Here is a 27,272-nt window from a genome sequence, read left to right on the forward strand (position 1 = left end):
TTAGCGCAGAAGCCCCGCCCACCTAGACTGAGCCCCACGTTGCTGCCAAGGCTCCACCCACTCCCCCCACTCTCCTCCCGCTCGGTCCCCCAAGCCTGGCTGGCTCCACTCACTCTAATACCCTTCACTGCTGCCTCCTCGAGGAATGCTTGGTCCCAGCCCCTTAGTAAGGAGCCTACTAGGGCCTTCAGCACCCAGCGGTTTCTTCTACGCAATTTCTCAGTTTCAAATAAAGACCGTCTGTGGGGCAATTTCGGTAAGCGTTCCTCCCTCTATTAGGCCCGGAGCAGGGGTGGGTGTGGCAGCCCCCGACCCCGTGCTCCCAGCACCGAAGGCAGGCGGAACCCTGAGCTGTCAAGACAGGACTGATCCATCAATGGCCCCGGGAGCTGGGAGGGCGGGGGCATGGGGTAGTGGGGTGGGGGGCTGGGAGCCCCAGATCCCCCAGGGAAACCCTGATCACAGTGGGAAGCCACCCCGCCCCGCCCCCCACTTCCCGGGCTCTGTCGGCTCGGGGAGGTGCCGAAGCCCCCAAGAGCCACCCACCTGGAGCTGGTAAGGTTTCCCTGCTCGGATCAGTTGGGAGACGAGGAAGTTTGTGTGGAAAAAGTGCACGTTTTCGTCCAGGAAGCCATGGAGGATGAGCAGGCGGTTGGGCCTGGTAAACAGAGGGGTAAGGGTCTGAGGCCAGGGATTGTCTGCGGGGTAGGAAGGGAACTGATCACAAGGTCAGGAGTTTGAGACCAGCCTGGCCAACATGGTGAAACCCCGTCTCTACTAAAAATATATTTTAAAAAAATTACCCAGGTATGGTGGCAGGTGCCTGAAATCCCAGCTACTTGGGAGGGTGAGGCAGGAGAACTGCTTGAGCCTGGGAGGCAGAAGTTGCAGTGTGCTGAGATCGCGCCACTGCACTCCAGCCTGGGCAACAGATCGAGACTGCGTCTCAAAAAAAAAAAAAAAAAAGATTCAGTAGCGATACATGCCTGTAGTCCAGCTACTGGGCTGGCTGAGGTGGGAGGATCGCTTGAGCCCAGGAGGTGGAGGCTACAGTGAGCTATGATCATACCACTGCACTCCACCCTGGGTGACAGAGCAAGACCCCATCTCTAAATTAAATTGAAAAAACAAAATAAAAATAAAACCCCAGGCCGGGTGCAGTGCCTCATGCCTGTAATCCCAGTACTTTGGGAGGCCAAGCTGGGTAGATTGTTTGAGTCTAGGTGTTTGAGACCAGCTTGGGCAACATGACAAAACCTTGTCTCTACAAAAATATTTAAAAGTTAGGCAGGCGTGGTGGTGCACACCTGCGGTCCAGCTGAGCCTAAGGCAGGAGGATCACCTGAACCCTGGGAGGGTGCAGTGAGCTATGATTTAAAAAAAAAAAAAAAAACTGGGCACGGTGGCTCACACCTGTAATCCCAGCACTTTGGGAGGCCAAGGCAGGTGGATCACTTGAGGCCAGGAGTTCAAGACCAGCCTGGGCAACATGGTGAAACCCATCTCTACTAAAGATACAAAAATTAGCTGGGTGTGGTGGTGTATGCCTGTAATTCCAGCTACTCAGGAGGCTGAGGCACCAGAATTGCTTGAACCCGGGAGGTGGAGGTTGCAGTGAGCTGAGATTAAGCCACTGCACTCCAGCCCAAACAACAGAGTGAGACTCTCTCAACAAAACAAAACAAAACCCACCTAGGTCTGCTGCTCTCTGTGGTCTGGAGTGTGGCCTGGGCTACTGGTGGGGCCAACATGTGGCCTCACCAGAATCGGCTGCCCTAGCCCTTCCTGGCTGATATGGGAGCCAGTGGCCACACGTCGCTGTTGAAATTCCAGTTTACATTCATCCAAGTTAACTGAACTTATAAACCCATCGAGACAGAGCAGATTGGTGGCTGTCCCGGGACAGGGAGTGACTGCTAAGGAATAGGAGCAGGGTCTGACACTGGAGTACTGGAAAGGTTCTGGAACCAGGGAGCGGCCACACAACACTGCAAATGCACCGAGGGCTGCTTTAAGGTGACTTTTAGGTTCTGTGAACTTCACCACAATAAATTATTATTATTATTTTTATTTATTTATTTATTTTTTTTTTTTGAGACGGAGTCTCACTTTGTCCACCAGGCTGGAGTGCAGTGGCGCGATCTCGGCTCACTGCAAGCTCCGCCTCCTGGGTTCACGCCATTCTCCTGCCTCAGCCTCCCGAGTAGCTGGGACTACAGGCGCCCGCCACCGCGCCTGGCTAATTTTTTGTATTTTTAGTAGAGACGGGGTTTCACCGTGGTCTCGATCTCCTGACCTTGTGATCCGCCCGCCTCGGCCTCCCAAAGTGCTGGGATTACAGGCGTGAGCCACCGCGCCCCGCCAATTATTATTATTTTTTGAGACAGAGTCTTGCTCTGCCCAGGTTGGAGTGCAGTGGTGTGATCTCAGCTCACTGCGACCTTACCCTTCCAGGTTCAAGCGATTCTCCTGCCTCGGCCTCCTGAGTAGCTGGGATTATAGGTGTGTGTCACCACACCTGGCTAATTTTTATACTTTTAGTAGAGATGGGTTTTCACCATGTTGGTTAGGCTGGTCTTGAACTCCTGACCTCAAGCGATCCACCCACCTCAGCCTCCCAAAGTGCTGGGATTACAGATGCGAGCCACTGTGCCTGGCCTATTGTTATTATTATTGTTTTTGAGACAGTTTCTCTCTGTTGCCCAGGCTGGAGTGCAGTGGCATGATGTTGGCTCACTACAAACTCCACCTGCCGGGTTCAAGCGATTCTCCTGCCTCAGCCTTCTGAGTAGCTGGCATTACGGGCATGTGCCACCACTGCTGGCTAATTTTTTATATTTTTTTGTAGAGCTGGGGTTTTACCATATTGGCCAGGCTGGTCTCGAACTCCTACCTTAAGCGATCCTCCTGCCTTGGCGTCCCAAACTACCCAGGCAGATTCTTTTTTTTTTGAGTCGGAGTCTCGCTCTGTTGCCCAGGCTGGAGTGCAGTGGCACTATCTTGGCTCACTGCATGCTCCGCCTCCCGGGTTCACCCCATCCTCCTGCCTCATCTTCCCGTATAGCCAGGACTACAGGCGTCCGCCACCACGCCCGGCTAATTTTTTGTATTTTTAATAGAGATCGGGTTTCATTGTGTTAGCCAGGATGGTCTGGATCTCCTGACCTCGTGATCCACCCGCCTCGGCCACCCAAAGTGTTGGGATTACAGGCGTGAGCCACCGCACCTGGCCTGTGCCCAGGAAAATTTTTAACCCTCCAGGTGACTGCATGGGACTCCAGGGAACATTTTCTGGAGACGTGCCAGAAAATGGGAACACTGTTTTCTCTCCATCAGAGAATAAGACCCATGTTAAAAGCACAAAATGGGACATCTGAGCTGGTCCCTGGCCCTGTGGACATCTATGTCCAGAAGCACAAGACAGAGGCTGTGATGGGGCCCCGTGCAGGATGCAGCACAGGGGAGTGGGGGACGCCTGCCTGTGAAAAGCAATGACTTGAACTCCCTCATCTTCCCCAGGGCAGGGCTGGGAGCCTCCTTCCCCAGACAAGCATCCCCAGGTGTCCCTTCCTGCAAGGTGCAGTGAGGAGAGAGGGTAGGCAGGAGGGAACTGTGAGGCACATGCAGGCAGACGCCACCACAGGACCACAGCGGGGAGGTGGGAGCATGGCCTGAGGCTCCCGGGGTGGGGCTGGCTGGGGCAGGAGGGCGCCCTGATGGAGACAGCAGGTGCAGGGTGCAGAAGCCCCAGGGAGGACTGCAGGGCAGGGCAGCGGTCTTACTCGTTGGGCAGCTTCTCCACGTGCAGGGCCACGGAACCCGCCTCATAGCCATGCTGGTTGTTCTCGGGGACGTCCATGTAGCGCTCAGTGTACCCTGTGTCATAGGCCATCCAGACGGTGACTGGGGCGCCCGCGATGGCCACCTGAGGGACACAGCAGACAGATGGGGGCAGAGGGAGAGAGAGAGAAACAGGCGTCGGGTCCTAGAGCCAGCATCAGCCGCCGTCCCGAGGCCGCCCTGGAGCCCGTGAGGAGCGCTCATGCACTGTACAGGACTGGCAAGGGAGGGTCCCTCAGACCGCGTGGCCCCTGTGGACGGTGCGTGGCTCGGGGTTGGGCAGGGCGCCACAGGCGGGCAGGTGCGGCCCCTCCCCGCCGCCGCAGAGGGCCGGGTCCCACTGCCCGTCTGCCTCCTCCTCCTCCTCATCGCCGCCGCCCCGCAGTGCCCTGACTGCCGCCGGCCTGGGGCCCCCCCGCCGCTCTGCACACCATGCCCCACCTCTGCCCATCCGAGGCCGGGGTCCCGGGCTCAGCCTCCCACAGAGAGCTGCTGGCGGGGTTTTGTGCAGCCGGATGCCATCCTGCGGTCGGCGGTGGCGGGCAATGAGGAGGGGGGCTCGGCCCCGTGGGGCTGCTGCGGGGAGAAACAGCCACGTGGCAAGGCCCCTGCCGAGGCGCCTCCCCGGGGGGTGGGCTCCGGGTGGCGCGGGCGGTGGGCAAACGCGGCGTAGTTGGGGAAGGGGGCGGGGAGGGGCGCGGCTGAGGCCGGCCAGGGGTGGGACCCACCTTGAACACTTGGGGCTTGTGGATTAGCCCCATGAGCGACAGGAAGCCCCCGTAGGACCAGCCATGGATGGCAACTCGGCTCAGGTCAATGAAGCCATACTTCTCCGCCACGAACTGCAGGCCCTCCACCTGGTCCTCGATCTCCACCTGGCCCTGAGGGATGAAGCCGGGCACCTCTCAGTGGCCTCCTCCCGGTGTGCCCCTCCCCTGCAGTGACACCTCTGCTTCTTTCAGGGCATCTCTCCTTGTTGGATGAAAAGTGGCTCACTGGAAACCCCCTGTCCCTTCAGGCCCTGCCAACCCTGCCCGCTATCTGGGTGGCTGGACAGATACAGCAGCCACCCTGCTCTGCCACCTCCTAAGTGAGTGGCTCTGGGAGTCACGTCCCCTCTCAGGGCCTCAGTTTGCCTATCCCTAATACAGGGACATCAACAGGAAGAGGACCCATTTTCCAGAGGGTACGAGGAAGAAAAAGGGGTGCCCAGGCATGTGCAAGGGCACAAAGAATGGCTGGTGCCGTCGCTGTCGTCACTACCAGCCACATCCCCACCACCGCCACTGCCACAGTTTCAATGCTGGTGTCCCCTCTGAAGTCCATGCTGAGGTCCCCACTGCGGCCTTTAAGTAACTGAGCCATGGGGCCCACTCATGTGAATGGGATGAGGGGCCCTTATAAACAGGCCTGATGGAGGGAGGGCACGCCTTTTCCGCCCCTCGCAACCCCTCTGCCGTGTAGGAGGCAGCACAGGGCCCCTCTGGAAGGTGTGCCAACCAAGCGTCCTCCTGGGAACAGAGCAGCCCTCCCCGACACAGCCCTGCCTTGGCCTTGGACCTCCCAGCCTCCAGAACTGAGAGAGACTTTCATTCTTTATAAATCCCCAGGCTGTGAAGCTTTGTTCCAGCAGCGCAAAGGGACTGAGATGGTCACCATCACCACCGACGTCATCACCACTGTCGGCACAACTTCCACGGCCACCGGCCCTGGCCAGCCCCGCCCTGGGGACTTCCCGCGGACCCGGCCTGGCCTGCTGGTGTCTGGCTGCATCTGGGTTGCAGCCTCTTGGGTTCTGTGTGCTCAGGCACCAGGCAGGATGGACAGATGCCTCTGTCCCTGCAGGGCACAGCCCAGAGCTGAGCAGCAAAGCATACGTCCCCTTTTGTTCTAAAAGGTCATTGAGCCTGCGTCACCCCAACCAGAAGTGCCCTTCTGCGGGTGGTGTCCCCACGACCCACACCCACACGGCCCAGGGCTCCCTTCCCAAGACTGGAAGGACCCAGAGCAACAGGGAGGAGTTATTACCATTTGGTTTTTCAGGGCCCCTTCGAACCGAAGCCCCCGCTGACAGGAGCCCCTGCCGTCAATCACGACCACGGCGTAGCCCAGGGAGGCCAGCGTGTTGAGCCGCAAGTACTTGATGCCTTTGAAGGAGTTATTCACCAGCTGCACCTGTTGGGAGGTGAGGGGCAGCAGTACAGCAGGAGATGCCAGGCAGGACGGGCTGAGCAGGGGAGATGCCGGCAGGCTGGGGACTGGGCCGGGCCAGGCTGGGGCCTCAGAGCCTAATGAAGGCACCTTTGCCCTGGAGGCTCTGGATGGACACCTGGGAGTGACAAGGCGCGAGGGGCCCACACTCGGGACCCTGCTTGGGAGAAGGGAAGGCCGCTGTCAGGCTCCTTCTCAGCTGGGCCACTGCCCCAGTCCTGCCTGGAACAACCACTCTGGCACGATGGACAGTGGGGTGGCTCACTCTCAGGTGGGCCATCTGGGCGCTGCGGGGTGCTGAGCAGCCACTCTGGGCCAGGAGAACTCCCAGTGGTGATGAACCACAAAGTCCCCAGACATCGCCCCGTATCCTCTGGGGGAACAGAGCTGCTCTGGGTAAGATGTGCGCCTAAGATGGTCCACCTGCCAATCTGCTGCCTGCTCCTGACCCCTGCTCCAGGAATTGGGCCCAGGGCCCATGGCCACCTCTATACCAACCTGGAGACTAGGGGGCTTCCCAGAGGAACAGGGGAGAGTTAGCAGGCAGAGGGGTAAGGGGAGGCCATCCGGGAAGGGTGGGGAGCATGCAAACGGTCACAGAGGCAGGAGAGTGAGGGGCTCTGAGGACCCTGTGTAGTCAGGGCAGGCGGGATGGGCTGGAGCACCAGGCAGGTGGCCAGGGAGCCTCCTCCGGTTGACCCTTCTATGGCTGGCGCTTGAGTGGGGATGGGGAGTCCTCAGGTGGATGGTGGGATGGGGGCCTTGGGGAGCAGGTATGCACCCACCTGGGGGCCTCCATACACAAAGAGGACGGTGGGGTGCTTCTTCCCCGGCTGCAAAGCGTGGGGCTTGTAGATCATGCCGTAGAGCCGCACGTCTGAGCGCGTGTGGAAGTGGAAGATCTCTGGAGGCACGTAATCCGGGGGGCAGCCTGCGGGAGACAGGGCGGCTATCTGGCTGCCCGGCGAAGCCACATCTGGCTGACACCCTTGTTCTGCTGCCCACCCCAAGCCTCGGAGGGTGGACCAAAGCACCCCCTCTTTTCCTGGGCTTCCCGAGAGTTGATAATTGAAAAAAAAAAACATTTTTTTTTAAATTAAAATAAGATTTGTACAGTTTTTGTAGAGATGGGGGTCTCATCTCCCTGTTGCCCAGGCTGGTCTCAACTTCCTGGCCTCAAGCGATCCTCCCACCTCGGCCTCCTGAGTAGGGTCACTGCTACTTTTGCAAAGCAACAGTGGCTATCCAATTAGGATGGTGGGGCTTTTTCTTTTTTAATTTTTTTTATTTTTATGTTTTTTCTCTTTATTTATTTATTTATTTTTTGAGACAGACTCTGTTGCCAGGCTGGAGTACAGTGGCGTGATCTCAGCTCACTGTAACCTCTGCCTCCCGGGTTCAAGCGATTCTTCTGCCTCAGCCTCCCGAGTAGCTGGGACTACAGGCACACGCCACCATGCCCAGCTAATTATTTTGTATTTTTAGTAGAGATGGGGTTTCACCATGTTGGCCAGGATGGTCTCGATCTCTTGACCTCGTGATCCACCCATCTCAGCCTCCTGAAGTGCTAGGATTACAGGTGTGAGCCACAACGCCTGGCACTTTTTCTTTTTTTTTCAAGACAAAGTCTTGTGATCTCGGCTCACTGCAACCTCCACCTCCTGGGTTCAAGCGATTCTCCTGCCTCAGCCTCCTGAGTAGGTAGGATTATAGGCGCATGGCACCACGCCCAGCTAATTTTTTTTTTTTTTTTTTTTTTTTTTGGAGACGGAGTCTCGCTCTGTCGCCCAGGCTGGAGTGCAGTGGCCGGATTTCAGCTCACTGCAAGCTCCGCCTCCCGGGTTTACACCATTCTCCTGCCTCAGCCTCCCGAGTAGCTGGGACTACAGGCGCCCACCACCTCGCCCAGCTAGTTTTTTGTATTTTTTTTTTTTAGTAGAGACGGGGTTTCACTGTGTTAGCCAGGATGGTCTTCATCTCCTGACCTCGTGATCCGCCCGTCTCGGCCTCCCAAAGTGCTGGGATTACAGGCTTGAGCCATCGCGCCCGGCCCCAGCTAATTTTTTTGTATTTTTAGTAGAGAGAGGGTTTTACCATGTCAGCCTAACTTGTCTCGAATTGCTTGGTTTTTTGTTTTGTTTTGTTTTGTTTTTTGTTGTTGTTGAGACGGAGTCTCATTCTGTCACCCAGGCTGGAGTGCAGTGGCGTGATCTCAGCTCACTGCAACCTGCACCTTCCAGGTTTGAGCAATTCTCCTGCCTCAGCTTCTCCAGTAGCTGGGATTACAGGTGCTTGCCACCACGCTTGGCTAATTTTTGTATTTTAGTAGAGATGGGGTTTCACCATATTGGCCAGGTTGGTTTCGAACTCCTGTCCTTAGGTGATCCATCTACCTTGGTCTCCCAAAGTGCTGGGATTACAGACGTGAGCCACCACAGCCAGCCATCGAACTCCTGACCTCAGGTGACCCGCCCACCTTGGCCTCCCAAAGTGCTGGGATTACAGGTGTGAGGCACTGCACCTGGCCCAGTTTTTTCTTTAAATAAATGTATGTAGGTAAATTTTGGTGGGGCAATTTATAGGAAGATGAGTAAAGGGTACTACAGGTCTATGGGTAGCAGAAGTTTACTGTGGAGGGCCAGATAGCAAATATATTGGGCTCTGGGAACTGGGCATGGCAGGGCACACGCTCTGTGCCGTGTCTCTGTGTCATCTGTTGCAGTAGCGCTATGTGGCCACAGACCATACAGAGGGACTGCACGTGGCTGGATTTGACAGTAGTCGGCCTGCTCCTAGTGCAGGCAGTCTTCAAACGTGGTACAGATTGGGAGTTTCAGGAAACAGTGCCTCGATCTTCAGGGCACTGGGGTTCTGGTCTCTTCCCCCACTGCTAGGCTGGGTGCCCTGCTGAGCACCTTCCCCTCCCTGGCCCCCATCTCTTCATCTGAAGCCAGGGCCCCAGCTCCTGGCCATGTCGGTGGGGACAGGAGAGGGAGGACTGGGCTGTGGAGGGAGGCCTGGGATCTGTTTCTGCTCAGGGGGCGAGGGCATCACAAAATGCTTTCCAGCCCACAGAATACCCGGCATATGCTGGAAACTCGTTGTGTCTAGAATGTTCCGGAAGCCCACCAACACAGCAGAGACAGGGCCAGGGTGGATTGTCCTTGAACTGAGTGAAGCCTGGGAGCCTGGCAGTGTGATGACCCACTGGTTTTCATCCTGCACTCTGTATATACAGTTTCGTTGATAAAGAAACACTTCATAGTGATACGCTGATGTGTGTGACGGAGCCAGCACTGGAACCCGGAGTCACCAAAGCAGGGTCCTGGCCAACCTCCAGGTTCTGGGCAAGGTGTCAGGTTGCCTCATTTCCTGAGGCCCCCCGTGACTGACCCTTTGCTCCTTTTTCTGATAAAGGCCTCGGAGTGTCGACTCTGAGCAGGTGCTGCTGTAGGCGGCAGTCTCCGGGCCCGGGACACGGTAAAGGGCCCTCTGCATGCTGCTGTGGCCAGGACTCCAGGGTCCTGGAGAAGGTGAAGTGGAAAGCCTGATAACCACGGCGGGTTTCAAACCAGTGTGGGTGGACTCTGGCATCCCAGCCACCGCTGTATGGAACACCACTGTTCAAAATGTTTTTTGTGTGTTTTTTTGAGACGGAGTCTCGCTCTGTCGCCCAGGCTGGAGTGCGGTGGAGTGATCTCAGCTCACCGCAACCTCTGCCTCCCAGGTTCATGCCATTCTCCTGCCTCAGCCTCCTGAGTAGTTGAGACTACAGGCGCCCACCATCACGCCCGGCTAATTTTTTGTATTTTTTGTATTTTTAGTAGAGATGGGGTTTCACCATGTTAGCCAGGATGGTCTCAATCTTCTGACCTCGTGATCCGCCCGCCTCAGCCTCCCAAAGTGCTGGGATTACAGGCGTGAGCCACCGCGCCCGGCCCAAAATGTTTTTATTTTATTATTATTTTTTTTTGAGACGGAGTCTTGCTCTGCCACCCAGGCTGGAGTGCAGTGGCCGGATCTCAGCTGACTGCAAGCTCCGCCTCCCGGGTTTATGCCATTCTCCTGCCTCAGCCTCCCGAGTAGCTGGGACTACAGGCGCCCGCCTCGTCGCCCGGCTAGTTTTTTGTATTTTTAAGTAGAGACGGGGTTTCACCGTATTAACCAGGATGGTCTCGATCTCCTGACCTCGTGATCCGCCCGTCTCGGCCTCCCAAAGTGCTGGGATTATAGGCTTGAGCCACCGCGCCCGGCCAATGTTTTTAATTTTTAATTTTTTTAAGAGTCAGGGTCTTGCTGTGTTGCCCAGGCTGGAGTGCAGTGGTACAATCACAGCTCACTGCAGCCTCCAACTTCTGGGCTCAAACGATCCCCCCACCTCAGTCTCCTGAGTAGCTAGGACTACGGGTGCACACTACTACACCCGGCTAATTTTTAACATTTTTGTAGAGGAGGTCTTGCTATGCTGCTCAGGCTGGTCTCAAACTCCTAGGCTCAAGCAATCCTCCTGCCTTGGCCTCAAAAGCACTGGGATTACAGGCAGGAGCCACTGTGCTGGCTGATGAAAATGTTTACTTGTCACCTGCCCCACTACCCTGGGAGCTCCCAGTGACAGGGTCTGTGTCTCACTGGTTACTGTTTTGGCAGGGGGCTGGCACGGAGCTGCATCCCTGCCGGGTTCTGTGCAGTGCAGCCCTTTACTGCAGCTCGGACCAGGACTGTCTCAGACGGCAGGGGCTGCTGCTTATGTCCTATGACAAGTTCCCGATGCCTGAGAGGGGCCTGGGTGCTGTGCGAGGCCAAGCAGGCCGGCTCCAGGCCTCTGCCTCTTCCCGCAGCATGGGGCCCTTGTCTCGTTTTACAACCAGGCGAGCAGAGGCTCCCATGGGGTGGGGCAGGGGCTACTCACTGGCTGCCTCCATCATGCTGGCCCAGAAGCGGGGCTGCTTGTGCAGGGGGTCGTCGTCGGGGCCGCTCAGCTTGTAGACGTGCACGCAGGGTGGCGTGCTCACGCTGCTGTAGTGGCTGACGAACATGTCGAAGTTCTGGGGGTGGAATGGGGCGATGAGCTCCCCGGGACGCTGCCATCCCCTTTCCACTGGGTGCCGACCGCAAATCCCGGGCAGCTGCCCTCCCGCCCGCCCCCATCCTGTCATGAAACGTCAAAGCTCCACCCACTGCTGCAAGGCGGGCACCACTGCCGTCTCCCCATTCTGCAGAGCAGGAAACTGAGGCCAGGAGGAGTCTGTCCCCCGGCCAGGGGCCCGTGGACAGTCACCAACGCCCTGGATCTGCCGAAGGCTCTGCCACTGCCCAGGCCTGCACACTTGCTGGTTCCACAGCTGGCAAACTGCAGCCAACTCATGCCCTGGACTAGGGGTGGCCCTCTGCATGGCCACTGCCAGACATTCTAGAATGTTCTGAGAGGCTAAGGGCCATATCCCACTGCACACAGAGCGGCAGGGCCCAGGCTCAGTGGACAGGCACTGGGGGGCTCCACCACTTACTAGCCTGGGGGTGGCAGTGGGCAATTCACTCCCTTCCTTGCCTTACCTAGGAGGCAGGGGTGGGCACCACCTGTCCCAAGGCAGCTATGAAAATGCAAAACCATGAGAGGGGCCCTGAGTGCTATGCCCGGCCATCAGGGACTGCTCTGGCTGGGAGCTGTTGGACAGGCACAGGGCAGTGCTGTGAGGCTGGGCGGTGCTCACCTGGCTCATGGAACAGCTGTGGGAGAAGCCGGGCGTGGTGAGGCGCACGATCTCCCCGGCCGCCTCATAGCTGACCACGTAGAGGTGGTGCTCCAGTGGCGTGTCCTTGGTGCCCTGGAAGTACACCAGCTTGGTCTCCTCGTTGACCCAGATCTGCAGGGGGACAGGAGGTCCTTGTGATGCATCCCAGATGCCCCTTGGCCCACGCCCCTCTCCATGCCCCACAGGAGTGGGTCCCATGTTCCTCAGACTGGGGATGCACGCTGTTCTCTCCCAAGTCTGCTTTAGGGCTGGAGATGAACTGTCCCTGAAAGATGCGCTTATCTGGCCCCGAGGGCTGGGAGCAGCCCCTGGTTGAGCTGGGAACTGCGCATCGTCAGGTGGGACCTGGGGCCTGAACTCCACCCCCAGACGACTCTCTCCGGGCTTGAATTGGGAGGGCCCGCCAAGCCAGGTGGGAGGGTCAGGGAGGGCACTGTGCCCAAGACAGAGGCTCAGGGGAACCCAGCAGTCCCCAGCCTGGTCAGCCATTCGTCTAATCCAGGTGCTTGGGTTCAGCAGTGGCAAGGCCCTCCCTTCCTGTGGGAAGCCCCAGTAGTGGCATCTCCTGGAGAAGCAGGAGGACAGCCTGCACTGTGTGGAGCGGCGGGGCCCCTCCTTCACCTGCACTGGGACACTAATGGTCTCCAAACAACTGCTACTGCCCAGGAGCGAGCAGGCTTTGGCTGATGCCTGTTAAGGAGCCAGGAGGCCTCAGAGCCCCAAGGGAGGAGAGGGCGTCGCCCCGTGCCCAGGGCCTGAGAGGCCTGTGGAGGCAGCTGGAGCCTGGGATGACCAGGGACCCCAGGATGTGAAGAAACTGAGGGTAAGTGGTCTCCTGGGACAGCAGGGCACGGGCTTCCAGTGCAGAGAGCATCGTGCCCCACAACAGGGCAGCTGGACACATGGCCCCGGAAGGCCTGCAGAGGACACGCTTCCTCTTTCATGATTTCTTTATTTTTTTTTTTTTTTTTTTTGAGACGGAGTCTCGCTCTGTCGCCCAGGCTGGAGTGCAGTGGCCCGATCTCAGCTCACTGCAAGCTCCGCCTCCCGGGTTTACGCCATTCTCCTGCCTCAGCCTCCCAAGTAGCTGGGACTACAGGCGCCCGCCACCACGCCTGGCTAGTTTTTTGTATTTTTTAGTAGAGACGGGGTTTCACTGTGTCAGCCAGGATGGTCTCGATCTCCTGACCTCGTGATCCGCCCGTCTCGGCCTCCCAAAGTGCTGGGATTACAGGCGTGAGCCACCGCGCCCGGCCCCTCTTTCATGATTTCTAAAAGGCTTCCAATGTTTTCCTTAATTTCAGGGTGAAAGGATAAAGCACATGAATGGCACAACGTTCCAGATGAGGCGGGGAGGTGATGAAATGATTGGCTTGTGTGTACAGCAGACACTGTGCTGAGGCCTGCTAAGTGCTGTAAAGCAGGGTCCTCACAGGTCTGCGTGCGTGTGTGCGTGTGTGTGAGAATGTGTGAGTATATGTGTGTGCGTGTGTGTGAGAATGTGTGTGTATGTGTGTAAAACACACATGTGTGGAGCAGGGGAAGGCTGCAAGGAGACCCTGGTACCTTGGAGCCGTGCCTCGCCAAAACCTCCCATTCACCGCTGGTCAGAGCAATCTCTTCCTTAATGGGGCACTTAAATTCATCTGGAAGGAAAGAAAGAAGGGAGGTGAAGGGGCCTGGGAGGTGATGCAGGCGCCCAGGTCAAGTTCCACCTGAGGAGACTGGCCATGGAGCCGCTGAAACCCTGGCTTGCCGTGAACTCAAGACGCCAGCACAGGGCGCTGCGTCAGACCTGCCAGACAGGAGAGGAGGCCTGCGGGGCCTGTTCCTGCCATGTGGATGGCAGGCCTGGTGTTTCCCACGAGAAACTAGGAGGCCCCTGGCTCACTACTGTCATCCCAGCACTTTGGGAGGCCGAGGCAGGAGGATTGCTTGAGGTCAGGAGTTTGAGACCAGCCTGGGCAACACAGTGAGACCCTGTCTCTTCCAAAAAAAAAAAAAAAAATTAGTCAGGCATGGTGACGTGTCTGTGGTCCAAGCTACTTGGGAGATTAAGTTGGGAGGACTGCTTGAGCCCAGGAGGTTGAGGCTGTGGTGAGCTATGATCACACCACTGCCACTCCAGCCTGGGTGACAGAGCAAGAACCCGTCTGAAAAAAAAAAAAAAAAAAAAAAAAAAAAAAAAAAAAACAGGAAGAGAAACCAGGAGTCTGGATTTTCATTGGAATTTCCCAGTTTTAGAACCCTCCAAAGGCCACATGACGTGTGTGCGGCACAGGGGTGGGGGGTTGGGGGGTGGAGCCAACTGGGCCCATGACCTCTTAGGACACATTAGGACTTTGTAGAACCAGACTTTTTTTTTTTTTTTTTTTTTTTTTTTTAAGACGAAGTCTTGCTCTTGTCGCCAAGGCTAGAGTGCAATGGCGCAATTTCGGCTCACTGCAACCTCTGTCTCCTGGGTTCAAGTGATTCTCCTGCCTCAGCCTCCCAAGTAGCTGGGATTACAGGCACCTACCACCATGCCCAGCTAGAGTTTGTATTTTTAGTAGAGACAGGGTTTCACCATGTTGGTCAAGCTGGTCTCCAACTCCTGACCTCAGGTGATCCACCTGCCTCAGCCTCCCAAATTGCTGGGATTACAGGCATGAGCCACTGCGCCTGGCCGACTTTTTTGGGGGGGCGAGGGGGTAGAGACAGGGTCTTACTATGTTGCCCAGGCTGGCCTTAAACTCCTGGGCTCAAGCGATCCTCCCACCTCGGCCTCCCAAAGCGCTGGGATTCCAGGTGTGAGCCACGTTCCTGAATGGAACAAGACGCTGGTGAAAGCTAGGGCTAGAGACCAGGGCTCTGCTGGCTTTATTATTGTTTTTTTGGGGGGTAGGAGGGTTGACCTCACGTTTGAATTTTCATCAGGTAAAGAATGACAGTGCGGGGCGCATCATGGCACGCAGCAGAAACACACTGAGACGGTTTGTAACTCAGGGCTCACTGTCTTGTCTTAACCTTTTAGGTCTAAACAAGTGGTTGGAAACGTGTCTGTCAGGAGGGATGAACAGCACGGGAGGGTAGACATGGTTTCCCTGGTGTAGAGGTCTGGGTGGGGTTACTTGTAGCATCGGGACCTGGGGAGGACAGGGGTTCCCACCCAGCCCCAAGACCCAGGCTCCTGTCCGCGTCCTGACGTGTTCCTTCTGATGCAACGTCACTTGGGGTCACCTCCTTGCCATGCACCTGCCGTCTAGGAGATGCATGATGTGTGCTGGGGGCTGAGCAGGGTGCTAGGAAATCTGGTGTGCCCACCTCACAGGCCAGGGGTCCCTGGTGACACTGCAGCAGCCTGGAGGGTCTGTGCCCCTGGAAAGTGGCAGCTGTGGCTGGCTCTACTTGAGACCACATTTGAAACGTGAGTACTCAGGCTGGCCCATTTTCCCACAGGGGGCAAAACGAGCATGTACATGAAATCCCAATGCCAGGTGGTGGTGGCTAAGCCAGACAGACAGAAAGCAAAACACCAGTGAGCTGAAGACAGCTCCCCTTCAAGATGCTCAGCCAGTCTGCACTGGCTGCATCCCACCCAGGAGGACCCTGATGCTAGCCTAAGGTAGTTGTCACTCCTCGGTCCGCATTGTACTCAGCTCTGCGGCAGCCTACGGCATCGCCCATCCCTGGCTCATTCGCCCTTCAGCTCCTGCACTCCCAGACGCCTCGCTCCCTGGGGTCTCTGTCCCCCGTGTTGGCGGACGCCTTGGCTGCTGTGTGGGCTCTGCCCTGAGAGGGCACCGGACTACATCTAGGGACATCTGTGGTTGTCACAACTGGAGGTGCTCCTGGCATGGAGTGGGTGGAGGCCAAGGATGCCGCTCAGTGCACAGGAAAGCCCCACCCCAGAGAACCACCCAGCCCTGGCGTCCATGGTGTCCCTGTTCTAACCTGGAAGAGCCCGGGCCCAGCTCCTGGACCACCCTGCCTCTCTATCCAGACATGACCCTTGGGAGCTCTGTCCTGTCCCGGGACAGAGTCGACAGCATTCATCAGGCTCTGCTCACCTTCCCTGGGGCTGAAGGGCTCACTCCAATCGTAGCCCTGGGATTTTAAAACGGCAGTGACTTTGTACAAATGGCAGAAGCCGGTCTTGCACTCATTGGCGCGGAGAAAGCAGAGCTCGTCCTCTCCCTCTGATTGGGGGAAGGGATAGAAGATGTCATGAACCTGTCCGGAAAGGGGAAAGAAGATGTGTCAGAAGGTGTGGGTGGGCTGGGCATGGTGGCTCACACCAGTAATCCCGGTAGTTTGGGAGGCTGGGGCAAGAGATTTGCTTGAGCCCAGGAGTTTGAGAGATCAGTCTGGACAACATAGTAAGACTCCACCTCTAAAAATAAATAAATAAATTAGCCAGGCATTGTGGTGCAGGCTTGTAGTCCTAGCTACTCAGGAGGCTGAGGCGGGAGGATCACTTAAGCCCAGGAGGTCGAGGCTGCAGTGAGCTATGACCATACCACTGCACTCCAGTATGGGCAACAGAGCAACCCTGTCTCTAATTAGGAAAAAATAAAATTAAAATAAAAAGCCAGACGCGATGGCTTACACCTGTAATCCCAGCACTTTGGGAGGCCGAGGCAGGCGGATCACAAGGGCAAGAGATCGAGACCATCCTGGCTAACACAGTGAAACTCCATCTCTACTAAAAATACAAAAAATTAGCTGGGCGTGGTGGCACGCGCCTGTAATCCCAGCTACTCGGGAGGCTGAGGCAGGAGAATTGCTTGAACCCGGGGGGAGGCGGAAGTTGCAGTGAGCCAAGACTGTGCCACTGCACTCCAGCCTGGGTGACAGAGCAAGACTGTCTCCATAAAAAAAAGATGAGGGGAGAGGCTCCAATAGCTGCCAGACTCACCAGCTCCGCAGACCCTCTTCCCTGCCAGCCAGGGATGGCCAAGGCCTGAGCTCACTTCTCCACGTAAGGGCAAACCCCACTCGTCATTGACACTCAGCCTTCTGGGACGTGGGGGTGGGGGCAGTGTGACTCCGGAGCCCAGGCAGACACACAGCCAGCGCTTGTCCTGCTTACATTGATCCAGACGTTGGTGACCTCCTCGTATACCACGTACGGCTGGACGTTCCTGGGGACGGCTCTGGCAGAGGCTAGCCGCTGCTCCTCATTCTCCGTGCTTGGGATGAACAGGGCCGGGGGGAGGAGGACGAGCTGGAGCCACTGCTGGGGACGGTCCAGGAACATGGCCCAGGCACTGAGGGGGAAGATGGATGGGAAGATGGAAGGGAAGCCGGGAGCCTCAGTGTCCTGCAGAGAGAGGCTGGGGACGCAGCATCCAAACCCGTGTGGAATTAGGGCTGGGCTTCCTGGCTGGCTTCACCTGCACTTGGCCAAGTAACCCCGCAGCACCCACAAGCGTCCTTCCTGGAACATGCTTAGGGGAGGACAGGATGGGTGACGAGACTCCATGATCCAAGTGTTCTGGAAACAATGGCCTCTCTGCTTTTAGAGGTGGAAACAAGGAGAAACTGTAATAGTTTCTCCTCTTCACTGACTCCCCGGCCCACAGTTGCTATCCTTTATTTCATAGCTTGTTTTATTTGTTTGTTTGTTTAATTTTTTGAGACAGAGTTTCACTCTTGTCCAGGCTGAAGTGTAGTGGCACAATCTCGGCTCACTGCAACCTCCACATTCCCGGTTCAAGCGATTCTCCTATCTCAGCCTCCTGCATATCTGGGATTATAGGTGCCTGCCACCCCACCTGGCTAATTTTTGTATTTTTAGTAGAGACGGGGTTTCACCATGTTGCCCAGGCTGGTCTCGAACTCCTGACCTCAGATGATATGCCAGCCCCAGCCTCCCAAAGTGCTGGGTTTACAGACGTGAGCCACTGCACCTGGCCTAAATGAACAATTTTTAAACTTGAATTTATTTTAAGAGGAGATGTCAGAATTCTACGTGGAAAAGAAGCACCTCCACACAAAGACAGAGCAACGAAAACCAAACCAAAGGGAAGCATCACAGGGATGTAAAATACTAACTAGAGCGGGTACCGGGGCTCAGGCCTGCAATCCAAGCACTTTAAGAGGCTGAGGTGGGTGGATCGCTTGAGCCCAGAAGTTCAAGACCCGCCTGGGCAACATGCAAGACTTTGTCTCTACAAAAAAAAAAAAAAAAAAAAGGTCAGGTACAGTGGCTCACACCTGTAATCCCAGCACTTTGGGAAGCTGAGGTGGGTGGATCACAAGGTCAAGAGTTCGAGACCGTCCTGGTCAACATGGCTGAAACCCTGTCCCTACTAAAAATACAAAAATTAGTTGGGCATGGTGGTACGTGCCTGTAATCCCAGCTACTCGGGAGGCTGAGGCAGGAAAATTGCTTGAACCTGGGAGTCAGAGGTTGCAGTGGGCTAAGATCGCGCCGCTACACTCCAGCCTGGTGACAGAGCAAGACTCCATCTCAAAAAAAAAAAAAAAAAAAAAAAAAATTAAAATATTAGCCGGGCGTGGTGACTCACACCCACAGTCCTAGCAAACGTACATATGGAAGCAGCACATAATAGAATTCATTGTTAACATTCCATTGGAAGGCCGGGCATGGTGGCTCACGCCTGTAATCCCAGCACTTTGGGAGGCCGAGGTGGGGGGATCACGAGGTCAGGAGATCGAGACCATCCTGGCTAACACGGTGAAACCCCGTCTCTACTAAAAATACAAAAAATTAGCCGGGCGTGGTGACGGGCGCCTGTAGTCCCAGCTACTCGGGAGGCTGAGGCAGGAGAATGGCGTGAACCCAGGAGGTGGAGCTTGCAGTGAGCTGAGATCACACCACTGCACTCCAGTCTGGGAGACACAGCGAGACTCCGTCTCAAAAAAAAAAACAACAACAACAACAAAACATTCCATTGGAGACATTAACCAATACAATTAGAAAAGTGAACACACTTAGAGGCACAGGAATACAAAAGCAAGATCCTCATCTCTACAAAAGATATAAAAAATTGGCCGGGCGTGGTGGTGCGTACCTGTAGTCCCCTCTACTCAGGAGGCTGAGGTGGGAGAATTGCTTGAACCTGGGAATTTGGGGCTGCAGTGAGCTATGATCGCACCACTGCACCCCTGCCTGGGCCACAGAGTAAGACTCTGTCTCAAAGGAAAAAAAAAAAAAAATAGAAATCCTAACTAAAGCCCATGGGACTGCCAAAGCAGTGAACCTGAAGTCTGTTAGAAAGAAGGCCCAGGTCGGGTGTGATGGCTCACACCTATAATCCCAGCACTTTGAGAGGTCAAGATGGGAGGATTGCTTGAGGCCAGGAGTTTGAGATCAGCTTGGACAACATAACAAGACACTGTTGCTACAAAAAATAAAATTACTGCTGGGCATGGTGGCTCACGCCTGTAATCCCAGCACTTTGGGAGGCCAAGGCAGGCAGATCACAAGGTCAGGAGATCAAGACCATCCTGGCTAACACGGTGAAACTCCGTCTCTACTAAAAATACAAAAAATTAGCCAGGCGAGGTGGCGGGCGCCTGTAGTCCCAGCTACACGGGAGGCTGAGGCAGGAGAATGGCGTGAACCCGGGAGGTGGAGCTTGCAGTGAGCCTGAGATCGAGCCACTGCACTCCAGCCTGGGCGACAGAGCGAGACTCCGTCTCAAAACAACAACAACAACAACAACAACAACAACAAAAATTATTAGCCAGGCATGGTGGCTCTGGCCTGTGACCCTAGGTTCTCAGGAGGCTGAGGTCGGGGGAATGCTTGAGCCCAGGAGTTCAGGGGTGCAGTGAGCTATGATTGCGCTACTACCCTTCAGCCTGGGCCATAGCGCAAGACCCCATTTCGACACAAAATATAAAAGGAAAGGAGGCCTAACAAGTGTGTAGGGCAGGGGAAGCAGTTTTTCTGTGAAACAGGCCCAGATACGAAATACTTTCAGCTTGGTGGGTCATAGTTTCTATCACAGCTACTCAATTCTGCCACTGACAGTCTGCAAACAAGTGGGCGTGGCTGTGTGCCAACACAACTTTATGCATGGACGCTGAGATGTGAATTTCACATCACTTCCATGTGTGATAAAATCTTCTGTGGATCCCCTCCCTTCTGCCCCCAATCATTTAAAAGCATAAATGCCACGGCAGAGGCGGGCCAATCACCTAAGGCCAGGAGTTCAAGACCAGCCTGGTCAACATGGTGAAACTCTCTCTCTACTAAAAATATAAAAATTAGCCGGGCATGGTGGCGGGTGCCTGTAGTCACAGCTACTCGGGAGGCTGAGACAGTAGAATCTCTTGAACCCAGGAGATGACAGTTGCAGTGAACCGAGATCATGCCACTGCATTCCAGCCTGGGCAATAGAGTGAGACTTCATCTCAAATAATAATAATAATAATAATAATAAATAAATAACTAAAAGCATAACTGCCGGCCGGGCACTGTGTCTCACGCCTGTAATCCCAGCACTTTGGGAGGCCGAGGCGGAGGTCAGGAGATCGAGACCATCCTGGCTAACACAGTGAAACCCCCGTCTCTACTAAAAATACAAAAAATTAGCTGGGCGTGGTGGCAGGCGCCTGTAGTCCCAGCTACTCAGGAGGCTGAGGCAGGAGAATGGGGTGAACCTGGGAGGTGGAGCTTACAGTGAGCCGAGATCGCGCCACTGCACTCCAGCCTGGGCGACAGAGCAAGACTACACCTTGGGGCAGCGGGGGAAGTGTAACTGCCATTTTGAGCTCATGGGATGTATAAAAACAGGCAGACAGCTGGGTGCGGTGGCTCACACCTGTAATCCTAGCACTTTGGGAGGCCGAGATGGGTGGATCACGAACGAGGTCAAGAGTTCAAGACCAGCCTGGCCAAGATGCTGAAACCCCATCTCTACTAAAAATACAAAAATTAGCCAGGCATGGTGGCAGGCGCCTGTAATCCCAGCTACTTGGGAGGCTGAGGCAGGAGAATGCTTGAACTCAGGCGGCAGAGCTTGCAGTAAGCCGAGATCACGCCACTGCACTCCAGCCTGGATGACAGAGCAACTCTCCATCTCAAAAAAAAAAAAAAAAAACAGGCAGAGGCTGAATTTTGCCCACTGGGGTTTGGGCCCCCGTTTAGGGAAGCGGTAGAGTTTTCTCCTCGACAAGGGTGGGAGGCTGGGGAGTGAGTACAGGGGAGCACCTCTACTTTGTGACTGAGTTTTTCTGAGTCTGAGGTCTGGGGACACCTGAAATCCCCTCTGTGGGTCTCCTCCACACTCTGGGTAACTGGATCAGCGTGTCCTAGTGGTACTAACACTGGGACTCATAAGTCCAGTGTGTCATCCTCAGACTGGCTGAGGTCAGGAAGGCCCTTTGGACACTGGGCTGAGGCCTGCCCTGGCGGTGGCACTGAGGGAAGACATGTGAGCAGATGGAAGGAATGGCACGAAAGGCCAGGAGGCGGATTCGGTGGCTGCTCAGGGTCCAGGGCCCCGCAGGTGAATTCCTCAGGTTCCAGCCGGAGACACTCACTATTTGCCATCCCGGGTCCACCCGGCCCTGGCGATGTACTCCACCTTCGGGAACAGCGAGCTGAAGGGCTGCACCAGCTCCTTCTCCTGGGTCGAGACGATCTGAAGGGAAACAGGTGTGGGTCATGCCCTGGCCTGCCTGGCGCTGCTCGGAGGAGAAGGTCACTGCGCTGGGTCCCGTCATGTCCCCCCCAGATGCATATGCTGGAGTCTCAGCCTCCAGAACCCCAGAACGCGACCTTCTTTGGAAATGGGGCCACTGGAGATGTACTGAGTTAAGACAAGGTTGTGCGGACAAGGGTGGGGCCTGATCCAGCATGACTGCTGTCCTTATGGGGGAACACGTGGACATAGACACACAGAGGGAGGCCGTTTTGAGAAGAGAATCGGGAAGCAACGGCCACCAAGAAGCCATGGAGAAGGAGCCACCTGCCAGCACCTTGGTGTTGGACACTGTCAATTTCAACTGTGTTCCCAGTCTGTGGTCCTTTGTCATGGCCCGAACAAACGACTACACCCAACAGGGGCAGGTGGGCTGGGCGAGCCAATGGCGGCACCCCAGTGGGTGCCTGGACCCCAAGGCTCTGGACAAGCACAGTCCCCAGACCCAGGGCTTCCCCACGCTTAAACGGGGCTGGCACAGCGTGTCCAGGGTATTGAGAGACAGGGGACCTGGGGCTTCCTCAAACCTAAATGGGGCTGACATAGGATCTCCAGGGGATCTAGAGAAAGGGGACCTAGGGCTTCCTTGTGCGTAAACGGGGCTGGCACGGCGTCTCTGGGGGATCGAAGGGAGAAATGGCAGCAGGGCCTCCAGCTCTACCACTTGAGTGGGTCACCAGTCCCACATCTCTAAGCCGCCTTGTTTGATTGGCATCGCCCAAGTCCACCTAAGGACTCTCAACGTCTGAGAGTGCAAGGAGCCACTAAAACAGTCTGGCGGGGCCGGGTGCAGTGGCTCACGCCTGTAATCCCAGCGGTTTGGGAGGCTGAGGCAGGTGGATCACTTGAGGTCAGGAGTTCGAGACCAGCCTGGGGAACACGGCAAGACCCCATCTCTACAAAACCCACAATTAGTTAGGTGTGGTGGTGCATGCCTGTAGTCCCAGCTACTCAGAGGCTGAGGCGAGAGGATTGCCTTGAGCTTGGGAGATTGAGGCTGTAGTGGGTCATGATTGCACCAGTGTACTCCAGCCTAGATGATAGTGAGACCCTGTCTCAAAAAACAAGAACAAACAAGCAAAGCAAAACCCCGGCCTGGAGGGAGGTTTCATGTGGATTGCTGGCAAAGCCACTCAGACTGATCGCCTCAAATCTGCCAGAATGCTCTGTCAAGAATGCAAAAGAGGCTTGGAGACCTAATCAGGTCAAAAAGCACCCACAACCCTCCAAATTATGAAAACAGGTACGTTTTATCTCACATGCTTCCCCAAAACATTATATCATTTTTGCAAAAGTGCATAAGGGCCTCCTTGGTTTGTCCCGGCCTCCCATCCTCTGGCGTAGGGGAAAGGAGGGATTCCCTGGACACCTGTGTCCCCATCATCATCTGCTCTCCTCTGCCCCAGCCTCTTTGGTCCAGGGCTCTGTCTGTGAGTTCTCCAGCGTGATGTTACTTAACTTCCTGACACCTTTCTGGGTCTTAGGGGATTTGCAACTTCCGAGAGAATGGATCAGTATGGGGCTATGGGGGTCCCCAGGGAGGGCAGGGACGTGAGAGAAGGGAGGGATATGCTGGGCTGGAGTGGGTGGCTGGGGAGGCAGGTGCCGAGGGAGATGTGGTCACTGGTATGATCTGCTGGTGACCATCTCGCTGTGGGGTGATGATGCCTTTTGCTGCCTGATGGCGCCTCCAGAGTGTGGGGTCCTTTGAGATGACCCCCAGGTGATAAGGACCCTGTGTACTGGATCTGACGCGGTGGAGGGGATGGGGACCCAGATCACTCTCCTCCCCACAGTAGCTGACGGGTCCAGTGAACTGATCCCTGAGGATCTGCCCAAAATGCTGGAGGAAACACCCCATCTGAAGCTGGGGTCCCCCAGCCATCTGCCCAGCGGAGTTCTCTGTTCTAGAAACTTGGAGAGAGGGTAGCTCTGGATCCATGCATCACCCCCTCCCGGGGGACCCTGAGAGAACCTGCCGCGCCTGTCCTCGCAGGACCCCTGCCCAGCACTAATTCCTTACCGCAGGGAGGCCAGCTCGCCACGCCGCATTCCAGGCCCTGGCCCAGAGACACGCAGGGAAGGCCCATGGCTAGGCGGGCCAGGCAGCAGGGCTGGGGCCTCGGGCGTGTCCCCGCAAGGGAAGTGAGTGACCTGCCCATCCGCCCAGCTGCCTACCCGGCCCTTCCCTGCATCATCTGGAAGATTCTCTAGGATGCACCAGGCCCCCTTACCTTGCCCTGGCTGTCGGTCTGGAACTCGGCCAGTTTCAAGGCGATCTTGGGATTCTTGCTGCCTGCAAAAACCGAAGTGAGGTGAACGCCAAGCAGGTGTCATCTGTGCGTGCCGAGAGCCGGCGTGGGGGGCCTGGGCTGCAGGGTGACGTCCACAGAGAGGTGTACAATTGGTGTGGGGGAGGCAGGAGAAGTCGGGTGTCCCACAGTCTGTCTGCAGGCACACCGTCCCGCTGGTACAGGCATCACGCCCCTCAGGCGCGGACCTTCTGACTTTGGGCCTGGATCACATTCCCGACAGTGAGGTGACATTCGGCTTTCTCATTTAAGAACCCAGGCCACACCCTGTGCTGAGAGCTGGGGCTTGTGGGAGCCGCAGACACCAGGAAGATGCCATCCCTGCCTTGGGAGAGCTCCAGAGCAGACGGGGAGGCCCGAGCATCACAGTGAAACCACTGACAACGTGACGAGTGGGGTGTGTCCCATGCAAAACGAGGGAGCCGTGTGGCAGCCAGACCTGCGCCCTTGGGAGGCCAATGGCGACAGACTAAGGGACCCAAGAGGCTTCTGAAGAGTAGGACTTAGTTCAGGCTCCAAAAAAGGGCGCAGGCCCTAGCAGAGTGGAGAATGCTTATTTTTTTTGGCTAGACCTACAAGAAACTCAACTCCAGCCCTCGTGGCTCTGGCCCCCAGGGCAGGTGACATCTCTGAGCCTCAGTTTTCTCATCTGTCAAGCGAGGGGGAAGAGACTGACTTAGCTCATTTGCAGTGGGAGTTGGAACGACCCCACAGGAAGCTTCCATCTAGCACGGCACAGAGCAGGCACTCGCGGGGTGCGGGCAAGAACAAGGATCTTATGTGGTCCCACGGGGGTTGCAAACCCAAGGCCTGAACGTGGAATCGGGGCTGTACGTGTGTTCTGTTTGGCTCCAGAGATACTTTTAAATAATTGGAAAGAGATTTAAGAATTGGGAGTAGCCAGGCATGGTGGCTCACGTCTGTAATCTCAGCACTTTGGGACGCCGAGGCGAGAGGACCACTTGAGGCCAGGAGTTCGAAACCAGCCTGGGCAACATAGCAAGACTCCGTCTCTACAAAAAATTTAAATATTGGCTGGGCATGGTGGCGCACACCTGTAGTCCCAGCTACCTGGGAGGCAGAGGTGGGAGGATCACTTGAACCCAGGAATTTGAGGCTGCAGTGAGCTGTGATTGTACCACTGTACCCCTCCCCGAGCCACAAGGTGAAACCTTGTCTCAAAAACAAACACACACACACCACTACAGCGTGAGGGTCAAATCCAGCCTGCCTTCTGTTTTTGTATGGCTAAAAATCCTTCTTTCGTTCTGAGATGGTTAAGAAAACGAACAAATAAAACAAGAGGCACATTTTGGCTAATATGAAAATCATATGTATCTCAAGGTGAGTTATTTGCCATCCAAACTTCAGTCAAGTTTTCTTGGCACGCGGCCACGCCCATTCCTGCACGTGCCGCTTTTGTGCTCTAGCAGCAGGGTGGGGCAGTTGCAAGAGAGCCTGCCTTCGCGTGGCCCTGGAAGCCTGAGACACCTGTCCCCTTGCCCCTTCCAGAGACGGCTTGCTGACCTCTGAGCAATGTGATCAGGAGGCCATGGTAAGCCAGGAGAAAGGGGCGTCCCCTGCAGGGCAGAAGCCTTCCCCCTACACGGCCACAGATGCCCAGAGCATACTTGTGCAGCTCAGAGGGCCTGGGGGACAGTGCACCTCACCAGTTATGCCCCAGGGGCCTCAGATCCCCAGCCTGGCGGCCTGGCCCCTCACATGTACCGAGCACTCACCTGTCCTGGGGTACCGATACGAGTCCGTCTTCCTTTCTTCTAGTGCAGGAGAAGGGACGTGAATGACCTCCACCTCGGACTCATCGACTTCCTCGTATAGGATTCGCAGCGTCTTGAGGCCCTCTGAACCTTGGTAGGGGTGGGCAAACTGAGGATGCCGGCGGCGGAGTCCCTGCCATCAGCCCACCCTCTTCTGCAGCACCAGGGCCTGACGCTGGGCACCGTGGGCTCTGAAACCAGAACCCCGGCTCTGCCATTCGCTAGACCGTATGCCAGTCCCAACTCTCTGGGCTTTGGTTTCCTCCCCTGTGCAGTGGGAAGCAGAGCAAGGCTATTCCCAGCATGAACTGGCATGGGAAGTGGCCACGTGGGGTGTAACGGGCTGAAAACTGTGTCCCCTTTTAGGGCAACAGCGATGTCTACAGTCGTTAAGGAACTCTCTAGGTGTTGGCATTGACAGACCACGGAGGTGGGTTGAGGTAAAAGGAGTAAGGGGCAGCAAGGACACAGACTGTGACTCCAGGAGGAAAAGCACGCCCGGGAGCATGTTGAAAAATGGAAGGGACCTACCTTCCCAGGAGGCTGTGGGGCACCACCAGTACCCAGTGAAGCGGTCAAACTCTTCCTGTATGACGAAGGTGGCCACGCCTGCAGACTTGGGGTCATCCAGGACATTGGATAAACCTAGGGGGAGGGACGGAGAGCATCAACAAGGGGTGAGCAGCCTGCTAACATTGGGGACGGCCAGGGGCTCCAGGAGAGCATGAGAGAGAGGGAGAGAGAAGGAGGGAAGGAGAAGGAGGGAGGGAGGGAGACGGATAGAGAGGGAGGGAGAGCTCGAGCCGACTGTTTTCAAGCAGGGCTGCTCCACCTCACAGTGCGGACACTGGGGTCCTCTTGGTCTCTAGGGTGGGGCCGTCCAGGGCACAGCAGGGTGCTGAGCAGTGTCTCTGGCCTCCACTCACTCCATGGCAGGCCAGGAGCACCGCTGCCCAAGTGTGCCATCTAAAAACGTCTCTGGACATTGCTGAGTGCCCAGGTTTGGAAAAGTGGGGCCTGGGCTTATGGGACGGAGAGGCAGCGATCAGTGACTTGAAACCAGGACAAGGAAGGATGGGGTCACTTCTGGTGAGCAGGGGAGTGGAGAGAACACACAGGAAGCAGGTGAGATATGGCCTTGACTTGATGGGGCCGGACAGGCAGTGGAGGGGAAGGTGTGCAGGGGCAGAAATGCCCAGGAGGACCTGGCAGGGCACAATGGCTGGGCCGATGCCTGCTGCAGAAAACCACAGAGTGGCTGGGTGCGGTGGCTCATGCCTGTAATCCCAGGACCTTGGGAGGCCGAGGCGGGTGGATCATTTGAGGTCAGGAGCTCAAGAGCAGCCTGGCCAACATGAGGAAACCCTGTCACAACTAAAAAATACAAAAAAAAAAAAAAAAATAGCCGGGCGTGGTGGTGGGCACCTGTATTCCCAGATACTTGGGAGGCTGAGGCAGGAGAATCACTTGAACCCAGGAGTTGGAGGTTGCAGTGAGCCGAGATCACACCACTGCACTCTGCCTGGGCAACAGCGCTCCGCCTGAGACTCTCTCAAAAAAAAAAAAAAAAAAGAAAGAAAACAAAACTACAGACCTCCTGGGAGACGTGGCAGGCCACAGAAGGTCTGCACGGGAGGGTGGCTTGTGAGGGGTGCATACAGGAAGACCCTGGCTGTGGGGGCGACGGGGCCTTCTGGAAGCTGGCCAGGTGGCTATGGT

General features: G+C 56.1%; 1 protein-coding gene across 5 annotated transcripts in view; it reads right to left on the reverse strand.

The window, feature by feature from the left end:
• Positions 1–27,272, reverse strand: part of DPP9 (dipeptidyl peptidase 9) — a 51,535-nt gene that overhangs the window by 4,069 nt on the left and 20,194 nt on the right. For 3 of the 5 annotated variants that reach the window (XM_010367233.2, XM_010367234.2, XM_030936093.1), the window contains 14 exons: positions 26,085–26,198; positions 25,515–25,643; positions 23,698–23,759; positions 21,303–21,403; positions 16,876–17,053; positions 15,854–16,016; positions 13,371–13,450; positions 11,763–11,915; positions 10,961–11,096; positions 6,837–6,982; positions 5,869–6,015; positions 4,569–4,721; positions 3,783–3,925; positions 547–658 (listed from right to left, as the gene is read on the reverse strand). In XM_010367233.2, the coding sequence (XP_010365535.1) occupies positions 547–658; positions 3,783–3,925; positions 4,569–4,721; positions 5,869–6,015; positions 6,837–6,982; positions 10,961–11,096; positions 11,763–11,915; positions 13,371–13,450; positions 15,854–16,016; positions 16,876–17,053; positions 21,303–21,403; positions 23,698–23,759; positions 25,515–25,643; positions 26,085–26,198 (1,817 nt within the window). Of the gene's footprint in view, positions 1–546; positions 659–3,782; positions 3,926–4,281; positions 4,417–4,568; positions 4,722–5,868; positions 6,016–6,836; positions 6,983–10,960; positions 11,097–11,762; positions 11,916–13,370; positions 13,451–15,853; positions 16,017–16,875; positions 17,054–21,302; positions 21,404–23,697; positions 23,760–25,514; positions 25,644–26,084; positions 26,199–27,272 lie in introns of those variants that run through there. The other 2 variants (XR_004058803.1, XM_030936094.1) reach the window with 2 other exon arrangements.

Source organism: Rhinopithecus roxellana, chromosome 8, assembly GCF_007565055.1.
Source record: "Rhinopithecus roxellana isolate Shanxi Qingling chromosome 8, ASM756505v1, whole genome shotgun sequence".
Taxonomy (NCBI): Eukaryota; Metazoa; Chordata; class Mammalia; order Primates; family Cercopithecidae; genus Rhinopithecus; species Rhinopithecus roxellana.